The following is a 19,255-nucleotide window of genomic DNA, read 5'->3' as shown; positions in this document are numbered from 1 at the left end:
GAAGTCCAGCAGCCACTAGTTCCGCTGCCGGGAGTAACCACTATGAAAATATGTAGATGAGCTTTTAATTGTTTCAGCTCTTCAAATGCCACCTCTCGGGGACCTTTAGAAAGGAGCAGTGCTGTCGTACCCTTTCCCTAGGGCAGGCATGGGGGGATTGCAGAAGCGCCTGCATTCGGGTGGGTTGGTTGTTTCTGAATGAAACGTCACTGTGAAATTCTGCTTGCGTTTTGTCACGAGAGTTTTTTCTTTCAGTACTTCAATACCTTAGAGAACAGCCTCGTGAATCTCTTCGTGCTTCTGACCACTTCAAAGTAAGTTCATGGTTTTCTAGCTCAGTCTTTGACCCCAAAGAAGTTTATCAGAGCCAAGAGTTATCTGCAGAAATGCTGTCTCCAAATGTGACCCCTTTCCTCGGCATGAGAAAGATCTCCTGAGCCAGCCTGCCCGGGAAGAACTGGTATTCGTTTTGGTTTAGGACACTGTGACCTCAGACGCAGAGTTATCTCTAAGCGACTCAGAGCGCTTCATCACCGTGAGGGCAGTAAGGGGGAAACGGCTTTATTAGGCCTTGGTCCAGGAAGGGAAAGTTTCTATTTGTGCTCCTTTCTCAGTTTGCTGTTGTGAAGTAACTTCCTATTGCTCTGCCCCGTTGACCTATCTGCTAGGAAAGGGGGATAACGGCAGTGGGTAAATATTGGTCTGCTGTCAGGGAGAGCTCTGAGGATTAGCAAATTACCAAAGGATGGAATAAATCTTCGGTTGTAACGTTCCTACCCCAGGCTGTATTGCTGTCATTGCCAAGTATCAAAGCACAACCCTTAGGCACGTTACAAATGCCCTTTGCCCGGTTGGCTTTCGGGATGTGCAAGGAATGTGCTGTTCATATTTATTTTTTTTATTATGCCTCTGTGTTCTTGCTGCTCGTTGCCAGGCACAAACATCTGTGTCGTGAGCCACCACATGTTTTGCCTTTGTGGTGGGAAGCCTAGCAGGAGCTATTTGGTGCTTGAACTCGTGTCTTTTTTGGATGCAGTTTCCCTGATGTGATGATGCCATCGTACGCCCGGAACCCCTGGTCCTGTGTCTTCTTCATAGTGTATCTCTCCATCGAGCTGTACTTCATCATGAACTTGGTGAGTCCCCTGATGGAGCGCTTGACCGCTCTCTGCCTGGCTTTGGAGCTCATGGTCCAGCTGACTCTTCCCCACTCCCGATAGAGCTCTGTCATAATGTGAGACCTTTGGCAGAGCACTTCTAGAAATGGTGACATTGGTACAGATTGGAGTGTTTTAATGTTTAACCACAAGGAATTGAACTAAATCACAGAAAACAGAACGGTACGAACTGTTCTCACATTCATATCACTCTTGGAGTGACATAGTGAGTTGCATGAAATTTATTGTCCTTTTCTGTCTTAATTATTGATCATAAAATGGCATTTTATTATCTGGGCTTGCCTGAAAGACTTTGTAAATCAGTTCGAAGGGGATGGAATTACTAAGTATGGCAGGACTTGAGGAGTGCTGGTAACTGCAGCGTGAGAGCAGGGCTGCTCTGCTGGCTCTGCTTCTTGCAGCATCTAGGACAGGGTCAGGGCCAGCTCAGGGGAGGATTTGAGTGGTGGAAAGGGGCTTGCTAAAAGACTTGAGGAATTCTGTGACCCAAGGCGAGCGTAAATTCCTCCGGCAGGCAATGCCTCTCCTTGTCTCTCTAGACTGGGTGTTCCTGCCCGTTTGAGCAGCACTGGCTCGGGTGGACGCAGAGTGTAAGGATCAAAACATGACTTTCTGTCCTGTCCTCTCTGCAGCTCCTTGCTGTTGTGTTCGACACTTTCAATGACATTGAGAAGAAGAAGTTTAAGTCCTTGCTGCTGCACAAGCGCACGGCCATACAGCACGCCTACCGCTTGCTGATCACCAAACAGGTACCGGGCTCTGCAGGAAGGCTGGGGACAGCCTGGGCTGTGGCAGGAGGGGAGATCAGCAGAGGTTTTCTACCTCCAATGGTCTGGAGTGTTCAAAGAGCCTGTTCCAAAAAAGATGGTTTATAGAATGAGTGAAGTTTGTTCTGGAGGGCGGCGTGTGAACATTGATTTCTCCCTGACTTGGTGTGAGTCACTTGAGGACTTGCTTCTCAAGCACCAGCGCTTAGAGGAGGGCTGGGTCATACAAGTGAACATGCAGTGTGGTTGCTAGATGCTGCGTGGATAAATGGTGCAGCAACAGAAGTATTTCACCTACAAACAACTCTTTATGGGATCAGAGCACTTGGGGGAGAGGGTTGATTTCTTGTGGAGCAGCAAGAGAAATAAGGTCCAGAAATAACTAACCCACTTCTAGTAGATTAATTTGTGTTTAGGGCACATGGCTGATAGTCTTTAAAAAGTGCCAGTAATGGGAACTGTTAGGCTGTCTACTAATTTCCCAAGAAAAGTGGTTGAACTCTGTTGCTTGGGGTATCTGCTTGGACATTTCTCACATGACAGGGCAACGGGGAACAGCTCTGCATTTGCTGGAGGGAGAGCCTTCTCATCTCTGTGCTCTGGGCCAAGCTTAGTCTGTTAAATAGTAGCTTAGTGGTATTTTGGGGGCTTAGTTATAATGGCATCTTACGATGAAGCAGAAATCCTGCTTAAAACAAATCCAGAGTGAGAATTAAATGCGCTCGCCTCTGTATGCTTCTGCCTGATGTCGCTGCTCATGACAACATTCCCTTGTTTCTAGAGGCCATCTGGAGTTTCCTTCAAGCACTTTGAAGGGCTGTTGCGGTTTTACAAGCCTCGGATGTGTGCCAAGGAGCGATATCTCACTTTCAAAGCACTGAATCAAAGCAATACCCCTTTAGTCAGGTAGGATGGTCTTACTGCTGCACCCAGAGCAGGGAGGTTGCTTCGTCTCTGAAGCTGGGCTGTGCTTTGGAGAGGACGGCTGGGTTTATGAGATGAGCATTGTCTGAGGTGTGGGAATAGAGTTATCTGATGGAAAAGATTTGTCTGGGAAGCAGGGAGCTGGGAGGGCCGGGTGCCCTGGGCGATGAGGTGGTTCTTCGGAGCGATGGAGTTCCTGCGTGCCCTCTTGTGGATACAGAGCTCTGCTGGCAGGCACCAGGCAGCCTCCGCTTCCACCTCGCCTCCAGAACAGAGGAACCAGAAATTGAGGAATGGCACGAGAGCCCGCAAGGAGCGTTTCTGCACACAGCGCAGCCTCGCAGCTTAACACGTTTTTGTGGGTTTTTTCCAGCAGCTGGCTGTGTCCCCCAGGGTTTTGTTAATTAAAATCTGGTTCTGCTGGTGCTTTCAGGACTGGCATCCTCTGTGTTATGAGGCAGAGAATTACCATTCTGGTGGGTGGGTGCATCTAACTCCAGCCAGCGTGGAAGCAGAGGGAATTAGAGCAGGAGACCTTCTCTTCCTTTCCCTTTGTTCTGGCCACAGACAGGCTCAAACTCAGCCTCCTGTGAAACAGGTGCCGATGCTCCTCCTTTACTTCAAGGGCCCCAGAGAAGCGTTTAAAATGGCGTAGGGAGAAAGACTGAGTTTTTAAATTTAGTTACCTAACGACACCAGTAACAGTCTGAAAAGTTCAGTGTCCTCCCTTTCAGACACTGAAGCTGATACAGGCCTGACCCTGAGCACCTAGACAGGCACTCAGGTTTTACGAGTTTCTTTGCTTTCATGTCATTTTTCAAATTTCATTGTTGCCTTGAAAAGCAAATGCACCGAGGTGTTAGAAAAGGACTGTATGAGTAATTAAGACAGGCCAAGACCCTTCCATGGAGAATAGTACAATCTGTGGCCCCTGGAGTTTGCTGTCTAAGCCTCGGGTCTTTCCTCTCAGTGGTACAATTCTGGAGTTCAGGAGAGTCAGAGGCTCCTCTGAGGGCTGTGGCGTTATGGAAGGCTTCGCCCCCCGTTCTGGCTGCAGCCCGATGGGAAGGGGTCAGTGTTCGGTTATCAGCTGTGGCTGCACTTCTAATAAAGAGTTAATAACTTCCAGGGGCTCTCTGCTGATGGTGTCTGACAAGGACAATTAAGGCTCTAATCAGCTCCAAGGCTCTGATCAGATGCTTCTTTCTTTGTCATGTCATGTTTTGCAGCCTAAAGGACTTTTACAATTTCTATGAAGTTGTTGGCTTAAAATGGAAGGTAAGTATTTCTGGGGTGGAAAAGAGGGGAAGTGTGTGTGGGAAGGAGGTAGAGCAAAGGAGGCCAGTGATTAAAGAGGAAGGGGTGAGAAACAAAGGCAGTCTAAAAGATGGGGGTCAGCTGGGTCTCCAGCACTGCCCGCCTTTGGTATGGACGTAGCACTGACTACTTCTGACCGTGGCTGTTCCGCTTCCAGGCAAAACGAAATCGTGAGCACTGGTTTGATGACCTTCCACGGACAGCATTCCTTATTTTTAAAGGTAACAGGCTGGGTTTTCATGGCAGCATGTGTTCAACTAACAGGAAGAGCATTTCTTTACAAAGACAGAGCCTTCTGAAGGGACCTCGTCTTGCGTCCCCAGTGCACAGCTGAGGGAAGGCCTAAGAGCCTTGTGTTCAGTCTCCAAGGAAGATTTCTGTCAAGTAGATATTCCCTGTGCTCTGACCCAAACACCAACCTCCTTAAAATATGAGACTTCTTGGCAGAAGCTCTCCCCACTGAGGGCACAGGGGGCTGTATTCCTCGTTCAGCGCAGAGGTTAGGTGGGGATTTGTGGTTGCTGAATCCAGTAGAGGTTATAGAGCTTCTCTGTAGCCCAGGCAGCAACTCACAGCAGTGACTGTGGGGTGGGAGTTGTGTTTTCACAAAAGCTCCCAGTCCCAAGATGTGGTTGCAGCACTCGTACAGGTCAAGAGCAGCTGCTTGGGAAGGGGAAAGAGGTCTGAAATACCTGTCAATGTAATCTGTCCTTTAAACATGATTTATCTACCGTGTCCCAAGTTCCTTGGGTGAATGTAGCCATTCAGAAATCAGAACTTCCTGCAGTCCTTCTCCGGAGTTACGTGCTCAACCCTCCCTGACAGCACATGTGTTGTTCTGAACACGGGCAGTGCTTCAGCAGCTGCATTTACCTCTGTCCACACCACAGAACTAGTACCCAGAGGAAAGAAAAGGCATCTCAGGGGCTAGGAATAGTGAGTTCATGGCTGCTGAAATTCTAGAGGAAATTTGAGCTTGACCCCAAGAAGTAAAAGTTAATAATCTACTAATCTGTTCAGCTTCTGTGCTGAGGATTGCTCTGATCAACGTCTGTGAGGAGCAGATAGAGGAATCTCTGTGTGAGGTATGGAGGGTCGTGTAAACATTTGTTTTGTCACACTTCCTTCCACGCAGGCATCAACATCCTGGTGAATTCCCGCGTGTTCCAGTACACCATGTGTAAGTAGAAGTAGCGGGCACTCTCTCGGCTGAGCTCCCTTCATCACCCGGCTCTGGTGTGCTGTGTCTGCCAGCCCTCGCAAGGACTTGGTGCGGGGGGCCCGTCTGTGCTCTGAGCCACAGCTCGTGTACAAACTCGGGGGGTTGGCAGAGCGGGAGGGAGCTCTGTACTCGTACCAACCGCTGCTGCAGCCGGGACTCTCAGCGCTCGCTGTGTCAAGTCTGCTGGAGGGGCTCCTTGGTTCACTCCTTCATAACGCGCTCGTGGGTCCTGTAGGAGTCAGCTGTTGTGTTTAGTTTAGGTCGGTGGTTAGTTTTCACACGCCTTGAGGGGTTTATCTTGCAGCTGAAGGATGCTGGGTAAGGAAGAGCCTTGCCAGTCAGCCACCTTCTTCTGCTCGCGCCTGAGAAGGTGCAAGCATCCTCGTTGCTGGAGGGATTGCTTGGCAACTGCACTGCCTGCGAGAACGGTGCTGGGTTCCTCTCCTCTAGAGGAGGAAGAGTGCTCACTCGTGGTGCTACTCACTGTGTCTAAACAATCTGTTCCTACTCAGTAATTTGGGGGTTTTTGAACGTTGGAGGAGAAGGGTTTTGTAAATTGGGGTAGTGGAGTGAGGAGATCTCCCGCACCTTCAGTTCTCAGGATCTGACTGTTAGGAAGCAGCAACAGATCCAAGTCAACAAGGCTTTGTCCGCAATGGTGGGGACCCAGTGGTTCTTGAGAGCTTGTTCCAAAACTAGGAGGAGGCTGAACTATGTAGGTAATAATGTGGCAGAATGTATAATTATGAGTAAAAGTGATTGAGCGTGATTCAGACCATTACTTTGGTTTAGTTTTGTTTCCTTCTGCCAATAAAGGTACCACTCTGCTGAAGGCTTGGGAGAAGCCAGGGCAGAGGACTCGTCCAAGTTATGAGTTCAATTCATTCACTGAATTGGAACTTCGCCGCTTGCCCTCTATTGGACTCCTTTTGTTAGCCTGGGAAATGGAGGTCCTTTGGTCCGGGAGCAGTTTTGTGATGGGTTTTTACTTTGTTTTCCAGATACTGTGGTGGCTGTGAATGGAATTTGGATTCTTGTTGAAACCTTCATGCTGCAAGGTAGGAAACATCACAGCTTCTTTCTCGACTGTGGTGCTGGGGGACTGAAAAAAAGAGGAAGGCTAAAATAAGTTCTTGTGTCTTGCAGGAGGGAATTTCTTCTCCAGAAACGTCCCGTGGAGCTACATAGTCTTCCTCACAAGTAAGCTGATGCCTCCCAACAGAGCTGTGTCATTTCATAAGGAGCTGGGAGGGGAATAAACAGTTCTGCTCCCAGAAGATCATTCAGTTTGAAGTTAACATTCAGCTGTGGGTTTGCAGACCCCCCTAGACCATGCTGTGCCTGCTGGGGTTGTCAGCATCCTCACAGACCCATGGCGATGCTGTTACACAGCTCCCTGCGCCTCTGCGGTCCGGGCAGCCTCTTACCTCTGGCACAACTCTCTGCCAAAGCTGCTGCGTTACTCTTAAAGCTGGCTTCATCCCTGACAGCGGCGCAGCCTCGTTTGTTAGGCACAGCATGCAAAGCGCTAAGCCTCTCCAGGCTGGCGATGGCTCTGTGTGGAGCTGCTCACGCCGCTCCGCGCCGCGCTGGCTCTTGCAGCGGGCATTACCAGCGCTGAGCTGGCTGCAGCTGAGCTGGCTCTCTGCCCCACAAAGCAAGGCAGTCCTCCAGGAGCACAGAGCGCGGGGCCCTGCTGGGGCCTAGATGGGCTAGCAGACAGGCTGAGTTTTCTAACTGAACATCATCCCCTCCACAAACGTGTACCTTAAGCTTCCTTTTGAGGCCAAGTATAAGCAATTGCATCTTTGTGTGCTGGTCCACTGCACTGCCGTGGAACGCTGCAGTGAGGTGCATTCCCTCCCCTTCTCCTGTCGGTGTCTCCTGCGCAGGAGAAGCAGCAAAGTATAGCTCCGCTGAATCAAAACAGTGTGTAAAACTGTTGATTTGGAGGGAAAACATCTCTTTGGCATTTCACTGAGAGTAAGGAGGGTGGCTGGGGTCTGTTAAACACAAGTTCAGCGCTTAAAGCATCACACATCCTTGAGGGCAAGCCTTTGCATAAACCCTCCTCGTGCTGCTGCTTGTCTCTGACCCTGGCTGTCATCTTGTTTTACAGTCTATGGCGTGGAGCTGCTCCTGAAGACCACCGGACTGGGGCCCGTTGAGTACCTGTCCTCAGGCTGGAACCTGTAAGCGTGCATTGATGTTTTTGAGGGAGAGGTGGTGAAAACTGTTGAGTTAGAAAGACTGACTTCTGAGATGCATTTTTAGGCCAGTAGACAAGGCCATCAGCAGGCTATTGTAATTCTTCTGCCCTTGGCCTTTAGCGTCGTGAGAGTCTGAAAGTTAAGGGTTGAGGTCCCGAGGTAATAACTAACTCCTCGAATTCCTTAACGATTCCCTCTGTCTCACCCGAGACAGAAGGGGTTTAAGGGGAAAGAAGAAAATTCACACCTCGGTCTGAGTTTGGGAAACTGAAACAAACTTTAATGAACAATAAATCCACACAACTATACACTACTACATATATATATATGCACAACCGAAAAACAGGAAAAAAAAAACTAAGAGGAGAGGACTCAGATAACCAGGTGCAGAGGGGGAGAGGAGAAAAAGTTTTTAACAGTCTTGTTCAAGGTCAGATCCCTTGGCAGGCACCCAGCAACGAGGTGGGAGTGAAAACCTTGCAGCTGCTTCCAGGAAGAGAAAGTGAGATTCTTCTCGCGGCGAGACGGTGGGGGAGAAACCCCCGCACAGCAAGAGAACTGCAGGGAAAAAAAAACCTCCCTGTACGGAACCACCGGGAGTCTGAATATCTCACCGGATTTCAAGATGGGACTCACGGCAGCAGACCCGTGCTGCTTTTAAAGACTCCTGACGTCACGTTACGTTCCCCTGACCCCCTTAACCAGTCAAATGCAGAGTTATCGCACTGCATGGAATAATTCCTATTTGTCTGTTTCCCAAAACAAGGAAGCCTCAGCTCCAACCAGAACACTGAAGCAGCACCAAGTACCTCTTCTCTGCTGAAACACTAGTGATAAATCATTGCTCTTATTTTATTTGGTTTTTTCTTTTCAGCTTTGACTTCTCAGTCACCCTGTTTGCGTTTTTGGGGCTCATGGCACTGGCGTTTAACATGGAGCCGTTCTACTTCATCGTGGTCTTGCGACCGCTTCAGCTGCTGAGGTGAGAGGGGAAGCTGGGAGTGGGGGTACAGAGAGCAGGTGGGGAAGAAAAACAGACTTATTTTCTATCAATCCAGTTGGGGACCAAGCTCCTTACCAGGAGAGGGCAAGGATTGCTCTGTGGGTGCGTGACCACGGCAAACAGGAATTGCGTGGGGTAATGAGATTAGCCAGAGTTATCAAAACGAACGGTAACAAAAACTTGGGATGGGATATGAAACCCCGTGCTTTGGAGCTTAAGCTGATCTCTAATAGAGATCAAGGGATTTACCAGGGGCAGATTATCCTGTGTCTGCCTTCGCGGGGTTCTTACACCTCCTCTAAATTGTCTGATGCTGTTCAGAGAAAAGCTCTTCTGTCAGGGCGAGACAGTCTGAGCCAGTTTAATAATTTCCATTGAATTGCCAGAAATTACAGTTTTCAAAGGATGCTGCTTTCTAGGGTGAAGTACAACCCTGCTCTAACTGCATCTCGCACTTGAAGCAAGACTGCAGCCTGTAACCTCTCTGCAGCTCAGTGAGGTGGGTCTGGTTAACCCTCTCGTTTCGGGGCTGTTACGGAGGTGCCTTCACCTTCACAGAACGCTTCGAGAGCTGTAGGGGGAAGGCGTTGGAGGCAAAACGTTTTGTTACAAACAAGCTAATGTAATTTAGCTCTTCGGTGAGGATTTAAAGAACACTTGATGACACTCAAGGGGGAAAAAAAAATGATGTTTTCTCTGTTGCTCCCCTGCCAAAGCCTGTGTTTGGCAGTTGTGTTTCTCTGTAAAGGCTGGTGGGGTTGCCAAATCTGAAATTAGTAGGCACGATGTAGTTTTCTTTCATCAATTTTTATTGGGTCATGGAGGGGAAAACAGAAGAGCTTGTTTCTGAGGAAAGGAGTAATGAATCTTGACCCTGTACGCAGGACTAGTTTTGAGTTCTGAGGATTTTTATTATTTTCAGAATAGCTATTTATCCATCATGCTGTGTAAAAAGACAGAGACTTTTTCTAGAGGTATCTAATCGTGCAAACACTTGGTTTAATGTGTCATAAACACTCAGATGGGACAACAGGCCATTGTTAGGTGAGCGGAGACCACTTGAGCAAGAGCAGATCCTCTAGTTTTGTGTCAGGAAACCTTCCTGTTCATGGACCTGGGTGGTACAGAGGGCCGTGATACTCTCTTTACCTGTTTCCAACAACACCAGGGAAGTTGCAGTGTGTGGGTAACTCCTGCCTCCTCCTTTCAGGCTATTTAAATTGAAGAAACGCTACAGGAATGTCCTGGACACTATGTTTGAGCTGTTCCCCCGGATGGCCAGGTACTAACTTCTCTTCGGGTGATGGCAGGGAGAGGGGAGTGAAGGTTTTAGTGCTGGGGTCAGGACAGGGACCTGTCAGACCTGCTGAAGGCATTCAGGCTCTGTTCTGGCAATAGAGTGTTTCTGATTCCTCAGTGTGCTGCAGTGGGGTGTTAATCTCCCAGCTCCTGGAAGTTTAACACCCCGTATGTCTGTGAAGATATCACATACGTATCCAGTATGTGATAAGCAACCCTCCAGCGCTCTGGGCCTCCTCCTGATTTTGTGTTAGGAGGGTAACCAAGAGCTGATGCTTGGCTCGTTTGGGAGGAACACTGGCACGAATATACTCAACCCCAAATGTTTCCCTGCCCTTAGTACAGTCACTCAAGAGCATTACTGTGAAAATGGTGGGGCAGAAGGAGCTTGGTGTTCAAGTGGGGTATCCTCAGACCCTGGTCACTTGAAGGAGGTCTGAGCAGAGCGTGTCAGTGAGAGAAAACCTGTTCCTGGCACAGTCGCTGTGTCCGAGGAAGTGGAGGGAGCAGAAACAGTGTCTGTTGTTCTTTATTACAGAATCTGTGGGGACGTTTGTTTACCAGAAAAAGGCAGACTGGGAGGGAATCCAGCCTGCTCTTTAGTCTCTCTCTTCAACGAGTGGCAAGCTCCTTGTCCAAGGACTTCTTGAATGAGAGCAGGCAAAGAACTGCAGAGCCACAGTGGTGGGGAGGGTGGTCTGGGGTTTTCAGTGCTGCTTCCCATCCGTTGGAAATTCCTTCCAGAGCAACCAGCCTGTGACACTGTGTTTCCCTGCCTTAGCAACTCTTTGGTAGCACAGTGCTCTTTCTGTTTTTGCCTCCAGCCTGGGTTTAACCCTGCTGATCTTCTACTATTGCTTTGCCATTGTTGGCATGGAGTTCTTTGCTGGCGTGGTCTACCCGAACTGCTGCAAGTGAGTACTGCAAATCCCCCCACTCCTGCAGTGGTTTTGGTGTGCAGCCAGTAGAAATGAGCTTTGGCAGCTCTCTCTCCCCGTGGAGACAGGGCCAGGGGATGGGTCTGAACGGGGCTTTGCAGCTAAGGACAGTCTAGGAGACACTTCCCTTCGCTAGGTGAGGTTGGATGAAACGGCTTTGGCATTGCATTTGGAAAGGGAGAGATTTTTGTGGCAGGGCTGGCTGGTGTTAAGGAGCTCTGTCGCTTGCCTCAGGTCGCTGCACTGGGAGGACTTTGTGGTACCACGTGGGACAGTCTTGTAACATCTACTGTGGAGTGAAGTTGGGATTTTTATCTTGGTGATGCCAGAGTTGCTTGGCCAGACGTTACATATTTAGGCCTCACTTTGTGCCCAGATAAATTCACCTGCTCTTGTAAGCTAAGCTGTCCTGTGGCCTTGTCATCTTACATGGTGGCAGCCCACTCGGAAATGCCAAGCTTTAAGGATGTGAACCAGGATCTAACTCAAACACTCCGTTTTTCTGGTATAATATTTGCTGAATGATTAGAGAGGCTCCCTCTGCCCCCTGGGCTTGTGCTGAGCCATGAAAGAGAGAGGGTTTCTTTCAGAGAAAAAGGAAAATGTTGGCCAGGAGGTAGAAACTGCCACCCTACTCACCACCCTCTAAGTGTTCTGGCATTTAAAACCCATGGGATTGTCCTTGTTTTTCTGGTTCTACTCTCGTTCTTTGTCCTGGTTTCTCCAACCAGCACAAGCACAGTTGCAGATTCCTACCGCTGGGTGAATCATACAGTTGGCAACAAGACTGTTGTGGAAGAAGGTTATTACTATCTCAACAACTTCGACAACATTTTGAACAGCTTTGGTAAGGGCGTTTTTCTCCATAGCAGAGACTCTTCCTTAGTGATCTGTGCTCCTGCAGAGCTGGATGGCAGGACTGTAACGCTCCCGTAGGCCTGGGGCTCTCCCACTGAGTCATGCTCAGTCCCGGAGGTTTCAGAGGTCTCCCTGTTCTCTGGTGGAAAGAGTCAGGTCTGCTTCTGATTCCTTTAAGGAAAAGAGCTTAAGCCACGCTCCTGGTTCTGCGGGTCTGGCCCCCTTTGAAGCAACTGCAGTGATGAGGGTCTGCGTTCTGACCCCCATTTGCTGAATGTGTTGAACCTTTGGTGTCCTGTGGTCTTCCCTGTCAAATACGTTGTCTAAGCACCGCTGTAAAGGAGGTCAGGATGGATAAAGCCATTGTCTGTTTTCTCTCCCACTTGTATGCAGTCACGCTGTTTGAGCTGACAGTCGTCAATGACTGGTACATCATCATGGTGAGTGACCCTCGGCTGCCTTGGGTGTACAGCACAGACTCTTTGCCGGCTGAGCTGGACCCTCCACACCACCGCTGCTCTCTTCCCCTGCTGACTGGAGATGGGCCCAACACCGTCACTTGTTGCCAGACATATTTTGGTCCTGATTGTTGGGTGGCATTTGACCTCTGGCATGCTGCTGGGCGTGTTCTCTTGTGAATCTTGACCAGCCTTCAGGCCAGGTTTCACAAGCTGGACAAATGAAGTCACCCTGTATCGCAGCCCATCGCCCTGCTGTCCAGGCTGTGTTCCCATAGCAGCAACAGCTCTCACAGCCACAGCCTTGAACCATTCCGTGTATTCCATGTAGGAACCTCTGTTTTTAGCTTGGGAGGCAGGTTAGCTGCAAGGACCAGCTGGGACACTGAGCGCTGCACAGGCGGTCCTTGGGGCTAACTGTGGGGCCATGAATGAGAGCTAGATGGTGTGTATGCTGCTGCATGCCTGTGGGCAAGCAGTTAACATCAGACTCCCGCTTCTTTTGTGCACTGCTGACTTCTTCCTTCTCCTCTTTAGGAAGGGGTGACATCCCAAACCACTCACTGGAGCCGACTGTACTTCATGATCTTCTATATTGTGACCATGGTAGGTTTCTGGACACTCTTTGTGTCCAGAGGACACATCAAGTAGTGGGGATGAGGAGGGGAGACAGCTTTTACTGCTCTCCAGAGGGAGCTTCCATCCCTAAATGAGGACAGCTTTGCTCTTCTGTGTAAATGTTTTCCAGACACAGGTGTGAGTCCACATTGCTTGCAGAAAGTTGAATTTGTGGGCACTGACAAAAGCTGATGCTGCGCAAATCTGGGCCTGGGGTGAAGCCTAGGGCAGCTCAAGAGTTTTGTTCTGCCCTGAGCAACTGACTGTTAGCAGTTCCCTCATAGGGAGATGTGTGACAAGGGCATCCCTCTGCCGTGGAGGAGCTGAGGAGCACTGAGCACCGACCAGCTGAACTGTTGAACTGGGAGGGAAGATTCAATCCCCCAGCAGCAGCCTCCTGATCGCTTCTGTTCATGTCCTCTCTCAGGTGGTGATGACAATCATCGTGGCTTTTATTCTGGATGCTTTCGTCTTCCGCATGAACTACACTCGGAAAAACCAAGATTCAGAAGGTCAGAACCGAGCACTGGTTGACCTCAATATTATCTCTTCTCTCCCTGGTGATTTATGTCTGTAGGAAAGAACGTAGCAAAGACCAGTTTGGGTTTTTTAGCCTGACTTCCTAAGCCAATCCTTACGCTTTTGTGTGGTATTTCCATCTGGCCTTTCTGCTCTGCCCCTCATCTCTCCCCCAGCGCTCCCCAAAAAGTGCAGTTATGCGTGTGCTTAGGAACTTCAGCTGCTTGAGCCGTTTCAGCCAAGTGGTTTGAAGATAGGAAGTTGTTTGAAGATAGGAAGTCCGCAGCGTTTTGTGAGTGAAACCTGGGAAACGTTACAGCAACGATGTGGCAAAGCTCAGCAAGAGACCTTGCAGGAGGGGAAGGTGGTTTTTCTTTTAAAACCGGTTTCCCTTCCTTACTAATACGCTCACTGGCACCAGAATGTGTCTCCGAGTGGTTAGTCCAGCATTCGGGCACTGAAACGCTGGATCCAGGTGGTTTTCCATCACTCTCGAGCGTGACACAGAGGACGACGGACGCTGCCGATCCAGTTCTTTCCACATCTCCCAGTTGTACTTAAACTGGTGACCATGTGCTGGCTTTGGACGTGCCTTTCTGTACCCTTTAGGGACTGACAGTGACTCCTGTCACCATCCCCTCGCTCCTGTGAGTCGTCAGTTTTACTCACTGTCCTCTGTCTCCTGAGCTGGGTGTCTGAAACTGCGGGTAACTTCATGACCTGCTGATTTAGGGGCCATAAACACATTAATCTCTTGCAGCCCTTCTCCTGCTGTTCCTTCAGGTGATCTACACCACAACTCTTCGATTCCTTCTCCATCTTAGTAATTCTTCACACTTAGTAATTCTTTACACTTTTCTGCACTTACACATTTAATACCGGAGAACCTCCCCTGCAGAAATGTGGTAAAGGCCCCAGCCACGGGAATAGCTTTCACAGAATAGTTTGGGTTGGAAGGGGATGTTAAAGGTCATCTTTGACCATCCCCTCATCTTTCTGAGGTGCCAGAAGATCAAACTGACCTCCCACGCTGCGTTAGGCAGCTGGAGGTCAAAAGGCAGCAATCCCTGTGTGGTTCTTTGCTTTGCTAGTTAATCGACAGTCAGGCAGAGAGCTACAAGATTTTTATTTTTAAGATATTGAGTACGTTTTAAAAAGCTGAGACACTGACTGGCCCTGCATATTTCTTTCCTACCTTGCTGGGGGACAAGGACATACATGTTCTAGTCACGGCAGCAGGTAGAGACCGGGCCTGGCATCGCCTCGGTCCTGCACGCTCTTAAACTTGGCCCTCCAGGATGACCGTAGCGGCTGGTGAAGCAATGTGCATCTTGGAGACGAGTGTTTCTCTTTCTTTTTCTTGCCTCTCCAGAGGACAACGGCATCGTGCTGGAGAAGGAGATCTCCAAGGAGGAAGTGGTTGGCATAATCGAGCTGTACAAGCGGAGTTCAGCAGCCACGGACACGTCTCAGCTGCAGAAGATCGTTTTGCAGATGGACAAATATGGGGTAAGGGGAAACGCTCACTGCAGGTTCTCGGCTCCAGGGGAGGGAGGCGTCCCAGGGCCACAAATGCCTTTTTGCATTCCAGAGGGAAGCTGCACGTGTCTTTGTAGTGTCGAGAGCTGAGCTACTGGGGGGACTCTGCAGCACTGGCACCAAGTTTTGCTGCTCTAGAAAAGCAGCAGCTGAATTTCCCCTGCACTCTGAATAGCCTTGACAAAGGCTTGTTGCTATTGCCTCCAGACTTCACTTAGATCTGTCCTGGCCCAGTATTGACTGGAAAAAGTATGTTTATGTTTCCCTGAGGAAGCCAATGCCTTGTATTTCTCCCGCCTTACTCTCTGCGCCGTCATGCAGTCCTGGATACGATGGTATCGATTGCAAACACCAGGCTTCCTTTCTCCAGGGCACCGCTTACATTTTCATTCTAAAACAGGACGAGCAATTGGAAAAATGAGCTGACCTGGGTAACTGCTCTTCTCTCAGAACTGTTGTCTCATGCATCTGGGAAGAGCTTAAGTGGTTGTTTTAATAATAGCCGTTATATTCTTGTAGCACCACTGCAAAGTGCAGGCACTACAGTCTCTTAGGGGACCTTTATTTGCTTTGGGCGCTCGGCGGTTAAAGGCTGAGCTCTTGTTCACACAGAACAGCGATGGTGATACTGATCAGAAGCGGTTTTCAAGACGATAAACCAAAGGAGGAGGATGTCCGGAGCCTTGCAGTGCAGTGGTTCACACAGAACAGCGATGGTGATACTGATCAGAAGCGGTTTTCAAGACGATAAACCAAAGGAGGAGGATGTCCGGAGCCTTGCAGTGCAGTGCATAATGATGATGGTTTCTTTTGCTTCTCAACCCTGCTCACATGACCCCTGAGGTCAGAGAGTAATTCAGACCTGGGCTGTCTGCGTAGGCAATTCGAGAAGTCCAGGCCCAAGGAGTAAATGGTGTGGTCTAGACAAGTGGGACCTGAAATTGTTCTCAGAGCCTTGGGTTACGTTCATCTGACCAAATTAAGCACCACTCGCAGACACATCCATCCGAGCTACAGCTCCCTCGTGTCTTTGGGCATCTGCTCAGGGTGACTCGTCTCAGCCTGCAGTAGCTGCCTGCCTCTGCTTTGGTGTGTGCACCCCAAAATGCCTTTGTCCCAGCACGAGAGAAGGAGCCAGGATAGCACGAGCTCGTCGGTGGATGATGGCTGTCCACATGCGAGTTCCAGGGACTGATCCTGTGAGCTGCTCAGTGACTGATGAATGGGGTTTTTTTGTTTTTTCCTCCTTCCCCCCAACTCTTTAGCAAATGTCAACACTGTTTCTGGGACGCAGATCAAGGACCAAGAGTGATTTGAGTATGAAGATGTACGAGGAAGAGATACAGGTATGTGGGCCCGAGCTGGAAATACCAACAAGTCTGTGGTGAGCAAAACTTGCCTGGAACAGCAAACCATCCTTTTAAATGCTGGAGGCCTCCTTCCCCCAGGAGCCAGCAGCCTTGTGCCCTGGCAGGAGGGTGGGCACCTACTTTACATGGATCCCTCTGGCACTCAGGGACCTCCTTAAGCCACAGAGCACATCGGAGCCTCCTCAGGGGGTCCAGTGCCTGGCTGTAGCTGTACGCTGGGTGTGTGCGTGGGCCCTGCAGCCCGGCTGCGCTCACCGTGGCTCCCCGAGGTGGACCGGCGTGCCAGGGCTCTGAGCTCTCCACGCACAGAGCGTTCCTGGGGCTGGGCTGCTGAGTGCTCATGTGTTAATCTGCTGGAATGTGACGGTGTTTGAGCTTGGGCGTGTCTGCCCAGCACAGAGACAAGTGTTCTCCGTTGGTGCGAGCTGCTTCTCCGTCAGAATAGCAGGCTGATGGGAAAGATGGGAACCGCTTAGATCAGCTGCTTCTCTGGGGTGTTAGGGTGTTCCTGCTAGTGCCCTCCAGGTCAGGAGCTTTGTCCACCGTCTGTGTGGTGCCTGACGGACATTCACCCCCAGGCTGAAGGTCACGGGCTGATGTAATGATTAGTACAGGAAGAATTAATCTCGTAACCATCTCAATCTGTCCTTTGTCCTGTGGCCAGCTAGCTTGGGGCTGAGTCTTCAGGCCCCCTGACAAAAATAAACCTGTTATTTACCTTGGAGCTGGGTGGAAGTCAGCAGAGGAGCTCTCTGCCTGTTCTGCTTGGTCTCCGACTCGGGGACGTAACGTACTGGAACACCCTGGGCGCTGCCTGGGATTGGGAGCAACTCTGCAAATCCCAAACATCCCAGGGACAGCGTAACCGAGGGAGGGATGTTTCCTTGCCCAGGTTTGTCATCCCAGGCAGCTGCGGCTGAGTCACAGCTGATATTTCTTGCTTGGGCAAGAAATTGTGGGTGGGAAGATCTCGGTGTCTCCGTGCCAGCCATGCTGCAGTTAACCCGATTGTTCCAGGTTAGGCTGCACCCTGGGCTTCGGAGAGCCCCTCTGTGCCCCCTCCTGGCAGAGCAGCCGAAGGCTCTGCCCTTCGGGGTCCTGCTGGGGGGCTGCGAGCCCGTGTGGGGCAGAGCCTGAGCTCGGTCTGTTTCTCTTCTGTTGCAGGAATGGTATGAGGAGCATTCCCGAAAAGAGGAATCTCAGACACCGTTGCAAGAGCCTGTGTCTGCTTCCAACAGCTCTCTGAAGCCCCAGAGCCTGCGGCAGCGCTCCCAGACTGTCATTTAGGCCTAGCTAACGCGAGCCGCCTTCTATGCAATAACCTAGAGTATTCCTTCACAGCGTATCTATCGGGACGGTGTACATAGATCTGCTCGGTGTCCAGTTCGGCTTCAGGGTCTACATCCCTGCCCCTAGGCGGTGAATTGCTGACAAACCAGAGGCCCGCGGGTCTCTGTGTAAGGCTGCTACGTGCAGACTGAGCACGACACCCGTGCTCAGCCCAGAGCAACCGTCTTGGACAGAGCAGAGACCTTCTCCTCTGGGCCACGTCCCAGGCTTGAGCCTGCTGCGTGTCTTAGCACTAACAGACCCTGGGGAAAGTGATGCGTAATTCCTTAACAGCAGGAGATGTGCTGAAGCCACCTGCTTAGTATTAAAACTTCTGCCCTTTTCGAAGCTCTCTTTGGCTTAAAGGGCACCATTAACCTAGGAATAAAAGATCAGGGACCGAGGCTGTGTTTCTCCTCCCCCACCTTCCTCATGCAGAGAAAGGGGAGGTGGTGTGAGAGTTCAGCACTTTTGGTAGAAGAGCAGTCTGCCTTTCCCCTCCTTTTTGGCACACCTAGGTGCACTCCCTGGAGTAGATCCAGCTCTGGTGATTGGATTTAGCTGTCCCCGAGCACTTCTGTGGCAGCTGAGGGCCAGCATCTCATCATGTTAGGACCATGGTGCGACAGGAGCTTGAGGAGAACTCAGTCTTTGCTGTAGCACTCCAGGATCTGCATCGCTGCTGGCCAGTTCTGCCCGTGGCACCGCCTGGGGCTGGGATCACCTCCGTAGCCCCAAAGCTCCTGCCCTTCTTCAGTGCAAGGGGGGATTCTGCGGGGTGATGGCAGATGCTGACCACTGCTGCTTGGCCCTGCTCTGTGGATGGCACTTCCCTGGCTGGTCCTTAGCTCAGACAGGCGACTAGGAGGAAGAAATGGAAGATTTTGCAGCTCCCCACCTGACTGTTCTGCCTGGCTCTGGGTTAAGGAGAGCTTGTGGGCATCGCACAGAAGTGCTGGTTAGTGCTCAGCCAGGGCATTGCTTTGTCGCTGCGGCTGAGCTAGCCCCAGCGCAGCAGTATCGCTCCTCCCTTGCTCTCAGCCCTGCAGAAATGTTCCTCAGACTGGCAATTGCTGACCGAGTCGGATCTTAGGAACATCCACGGAAGAGCTTTACTGCTCCTCTGAATTTAGGATGCAGGAGGACGTGGAAGACGGTGATTCTTCTCACCCTTCGGCTTTTCTGCAGCTGCCAGACCTGGTAGCTGAGGGGTGAGAAAGAAGGGGGAAAAGAGGCCCCTTCCCAGCTCTGCCACATTTATTCTGTGATCGTGGTGGGTTGCGTCATTGCTCGTGTTTCATTGCCTGCACCGTGATGAGAACCTGTCTCTCTGTGTCCCCCTTTTTCCCCTGTCAGCACAGAATGTGCTGAGGGCTGGAAGTACCTGTCAGCAGGGAGGCTCCCCTCGCCACTTGCTGTTTGATCTTTTCTCAGGTTCAGACTAAGAGCAGAGCTTGCTGGAGAGAGAGGCTTCCTCCTTCCTCCAGGGCGATCAGGCCGTGGGAGACCTGTGTGCCCGTTCCCGTTTTTGCCTTGGTGGCCTTACCACACGGCACAAGGACAGCGGGTGAGCACTCATCCTACACGGGTGGCTCGGGAGCAGTGCCCGGGTGGATGAGACTTTCCAAAGCAGGCGAGACAGAGCTGCCCCTGAAGATCTCTCCCTGCATAGCCCAGCAGGAGCAGCTGGGCTCTGTGACGGGAAA

At 50.6% G+C, this 19,255-nt stretch overlaps 1 protein-coding gene across 1 annotated transcript in view; it reads left to right on the top strand.

Annotated features, from left to right (window-relative positions):
* The window catches only part of TPCN1 (two pore segment channel 1), a 41,987-nt gene extending 24,371 nt beyond the window's left edge, over positions 1–17,616 (top strand). Inside the window, exons 8-27 of the mRNA XM_010138115.1 lie at positions 256–314; positions 1,037–1,136; positions 1,811–1,927; positions 2,727–2,851; positions 4,099–4,147; positions 4,344–4,407; positions 5,322–5,366; positions 6,410–6,466; positions 6,555–6,608; positions 7,528–7,600; positions 8,493–8,600; positions 9,832–9,903; positions 10,745–10,834; positions 11,590–11,705; positions 12,110–12,156; positions 12,712–12,780; positions 13,220–13,304; positions 14,684–14,820; positions 16,116–16,196; positions 17,385–17,616. Of these exons, the coding sequence (XP_010136417.1) occupies positions 256–314; positions 1,037–1,136; positions 1,811–1,927; positions 2,727–2,851; positions 4,099–4,147; positions 4,344–4,407; positions 5,322–5,366; positions 6,410–6,466; positions 6,555–6,608; positions 7,528–7,600; positions 8,493–8,600; positions 9,832–9,903; positions 10,745–10,834; positions 11,590–11,705; positions 12,110–12,156; positions 12,712–12,780; positions 13,220–13,304; positions 14,684–14,820; positions 16,116–16,196; positions 17,385–17,507 (1,671 nt within the window). The 3' untranslated portion in view covers positions 17,508–17,616. The remainder of the gene's footprint in view (positions 1–255; positions 315–1,036; positions 1,137–1,810; positions 1,928–2,726; positions 2,852–4,098; positions 4,148–4,343; positions 4,408–5,321; positions 5,367–6,409; positions 6,467–6,554; positions 6,609–7,527; positions 7,601–8,492; positions 8,601–9,831; positions 9,904–10,744; positions 10,835–11,589; positions 11,706–12,109; positions 12,157–12,711; positions 12,781–13,219; positions 13,305–14,683; positions 14,821–16,115; positions 16,197–17,384) is intronic.
* The last annotated feature ends 1,639 nt before the right edge of the window (positions 17,617–19,255 follow it).

This window comes from Buceros rhinoceros, unplaced genomic scaffold (assembly GCF_000710305.1).
Source record: "Buceros rhinoceros silvestris isolate BGI_N320 unplaced genomic scaffold, ASM71030v1 scaffold19716, whole genome shotgun sequence".
In the NCBI taxonomy this organism is placed as follows: Eukaryota; Metazoa; Chordata; class Aves; order Bucerotiformes; family Bucerotidae; genus Buceros; species Buceros rhinoceros.
The sequence above is the reverse complement of the archived record's forward strand: the minus strand, read 5'-3'. Positions and strand labels throughout refer to the sequence as shown.